This window comes from Morone saxatilis, unplaced genomic scaffold, assembly GCF_004916995.1.
Source record: "Morone saxatilis isolate NCDOM2014 unplaced genomic scaffold, NCSU_SB_2.0 Contig0, whole genome shotgun sequence".
NCBI classification, from domain to species: domain Eukaryota; kingdom Metazoa; phylum Chordata; class Actinopteri; family Moronidae; genus Morone; species Morone saxatilis.
The window spans coordinates 5,162,704-5,165,889 of record NW_023339650.1 but is presented as its reverse complement, the minus strand read 5'-3'; the positions used below and the strand labels follow the sequence as shown (position 1 = coordinate 5,165,889).

General features: G+C 41.1%; 1 protein-coding gene across 1 annotated transcript; it reads right to left on the bottom strand.

The window, feature by feature from the left end:
• Positions 1-983: 983 nt before the first annotated feature.
• Positions 984-1,481, bottom strand: LOC118322065 (DENN domain-containing protein 5B-like; the record flags this gene model as incomplete). Its single annotated transcript, XM_035653651.1, is given in 1 exon segment — positions 984-1,481. A coding segment is annotated over 1 exon segment (109 nt), but the record flags the coding sequence as incomplete, so codon positions are not given.
• Positions 1,482-3,186: the final 1,705 nt, after the last annotated feature.

Below are 3,186 nucleotides of genomic sequence, written 5' to 3'. Positions count from 1 at the left end.
TGGAGGCAGCATCAGCACCTTTAACCACACTTGTCAGCCTTAAAGGCAGCTCTGCTTTTACTTATTTCACCAGAAAGACTCACAGAATTACAGGGGAGACAAAATCTCATTTGCAGAGCGCCGCAGCTGAGCACAGGAAGCTTAAATCAGATTATAACATTCAGAAAACATACTGGTGACCTTTCACTCTGTTAACCACACACAAGGAGCTCATCATCCACCTAAAAATGCAACCAGTTCAATTAAGGTGGGCAGAGACTCCAGAAATGTTAATAATGTCAAACCATACCCTAATGCTGCTATAAGCCTTTATCCTGCTGTTTTTATTTACTGTATATCTAACTCTGTGAAGGAAACCATGAGCCATTCATGAGGTATTGGGGCTTATATTGTGCATTTGCCACTTATGGTGATGAGTTTAAAGCTGCAGTAGGTTCACTTTTAGAAAAATAACTGTATCTCATATTTGCTGAAATCTCCACTGTGTCCTGACAGTAGTACAGGTAATCTGTGAACAAATCAGCTTCCTCTGGCTCATTTTAGTGCTCCTAATGGGATTTGCAAGAATCCAACTGGCCTGAATGAAAACAACCAATCGGAGCCGAGAAAGATATAAAAACGCTTTGGGTTGATTGCTGAGTCGCATTCTCAAATTGTCTGTATTTGATGCCCTGGGAATGAGACAAAATATGACAACTAATTATTTTATAAAAATGACCTAGTGGAGCTTTAAATAAAATCACTGACAGCTTTGTCAGTTTAGGTTGCTGACGACGTTATATTTGGTGGTTTTACTTCATAATGCAGCCTATATATGAATAGAACATGTATGTATTAATAAGAGTGGTGGAAGGATATGTTAAGTAGTCTGATATTCCAGTATAACTAAATTGCATTGAGCTTGAAGACTGTTGTGTTGTTGTTGTTCTTAAACCACCTAAAGATTTTCAAAATCAACAAGGCGCCACAGAGAAAGCTCATACCTGCTAATTCGTCCGGTTCCAGTCCAGTTTCTGTGTCTATCCCACAAATAACAAAGTAGTGGGCGAAGCGGCAGGGCGCCGCGCCGGACACCGCGGAGCTCCCACTCATCCCGGGTTCGGTGTGCAGCGCTGTCCGCACCTAGTTCTCCAAGCGACACATGTCCAGGAAAAAAAGGGGGGGAACTGGATAAAACGCTCGAGGAAAGGAAAAACACTTCTGCCTCGGTTCCTGGTTGTTAAAAGAAGCTGTGTGACACACCGAAGTCGCCTTTAAGGGTTCCCGTGATAGTTCGCTTTCTGAGAACCGTGTCAGCGGAGCTTCCAGACACACTACTAACGGTGCAGGAGGGGAGAGCGGTGTGACTCTCCGCCTCGGTGGAGCTCGGAGGAGTCCGCTGGCAGGGCGGGATATTCAAATCCAGTCTGTAGTTCACTCCATTCAGTCGGTTCACACTGGGACAGAGGGCCGCGGTTGGTTGTTTTCTTTGTAATATTGTAACAGAAAGTCGTCATTTGGCCGTCGCTCGAGCCTCATATCGCAAAAAAATCACGTGCGGCCGCATTATACACATATTAATGCGCTGACCAACGTCATCACGCAGCTACAGTGAAGTGCTGAAGGAGCGTAGCCATTCTTTATGATCTGACAGCTGTGCTATTAAAGACAGTCCAACTTCAATGAAAGACAAGCTCATTACCTCATTAACACATTACCTGCCAGTTCAAGCTCATTACCAGTTGAATTACTAAACAAGAATGACATTATAGAACATCCAACTGAATCTTTACATGCAGAATACCAACATGCTGTTTGTTTTTTTCCTGATATTTTTATCAACTTTTTATACATCTTTCTGTCTGTACTGTTTATTTTTTATTTGGCCATTGTTCTATTAGTGCTGCATACATTTCTAAGGCCAACGGTGTATATTAAGTTGTCTTAAGTTTAAAATGAGCATGGCCTTGCAACGCACCATGAAGCTTTGGTGACCCCTAATGAGGGTCCTGACCTCCAGGTTGGGAACCACTGCTCTATGTCAACTGCTCCCTCTCAGACACACTGACCAGTCACACAACAACACTGCTTTCAACAACACCAATCAGAGTAAACAAAATTATAAGACAATATAAAGAAACCTTAAGGAACATTGGAAAGAAGAAACTAAAACCTAAAGTAGATTCAAACGTTTGCTCATAGAAAGAGATTGGGAATTGGCAGAATATCTCGTTACTGTCATGGCAAAAAATCATGGGAACCAAAAGAAAATTAATATGAATATGTGGTCGCTGTTGGACAGGTGAGGTTGAGACCTAGATGCACTTCCTCCGACACTGTAAAACATTAGATAATATAAGGAACATTTATTTAAACAGATTAAACTCTGTAACCCCAGATTTCAACAAGCTAAATGACCACATTAATGTATTAACAAGCCACAACCTGAGGGACAGTGAGTGACCTGGACACATTCACAGTTGGAAAGGTTCAGGTTGTATCCCGCTAAATGGGACAACTATGCCACCTGCTGTTGTAAATGTGTCCCACTGGGTAGTAATAGCAAAGGAATTTGACATCAATGCTCTGTTACCCAGCTGGCAGCTGCAGCTGATTGAGAACTCTGCAGCCCAAGTGCTTAAAGAGAACACGCTTTTTTTCTAAAGTCCTTACATTGGTTGCCTGTCAGTTTCCATATTGAGTATAAAAATCTGTCACAAGTCTGGTAAAAACCTTTTAGCTTTTATGCTCTGAGCCGCTGGAAGAGTCTGCCGGAAGATCTGAGAGCAGGAAGAGTTGAAACTAAACTAAACTTAAAACCTGGTTTATAGACAATATTTACTTTATTTTATTCCCCTATTTGATTTCTGTTTGATGTTATTTTATTATTTAAATTTTTCTAATCCCTCTTAAATGTATTTACTTGTTGGTTTTTATTTTGTCCTCAGATTGTGAATTGGCAGAATATCTCTCTACTGTCAGAGACAGAAAGCAGATCCTAACCAAGTACAGGCTCAGTGACCACAAACTGGCAATCGAAACAGGAAGACACAAAAAATCATGGCAACCAAAAGAAAACAGAAAATGTGGTCACTGTTCGACAGGTGAGGTTGAGACAGAGATGCACTTTCTCCTACAATGTACAAACACTGGACTAAGCTTTGGTGACTTGAACTAGAATGGTTTATAGACAATATTTACTTTATT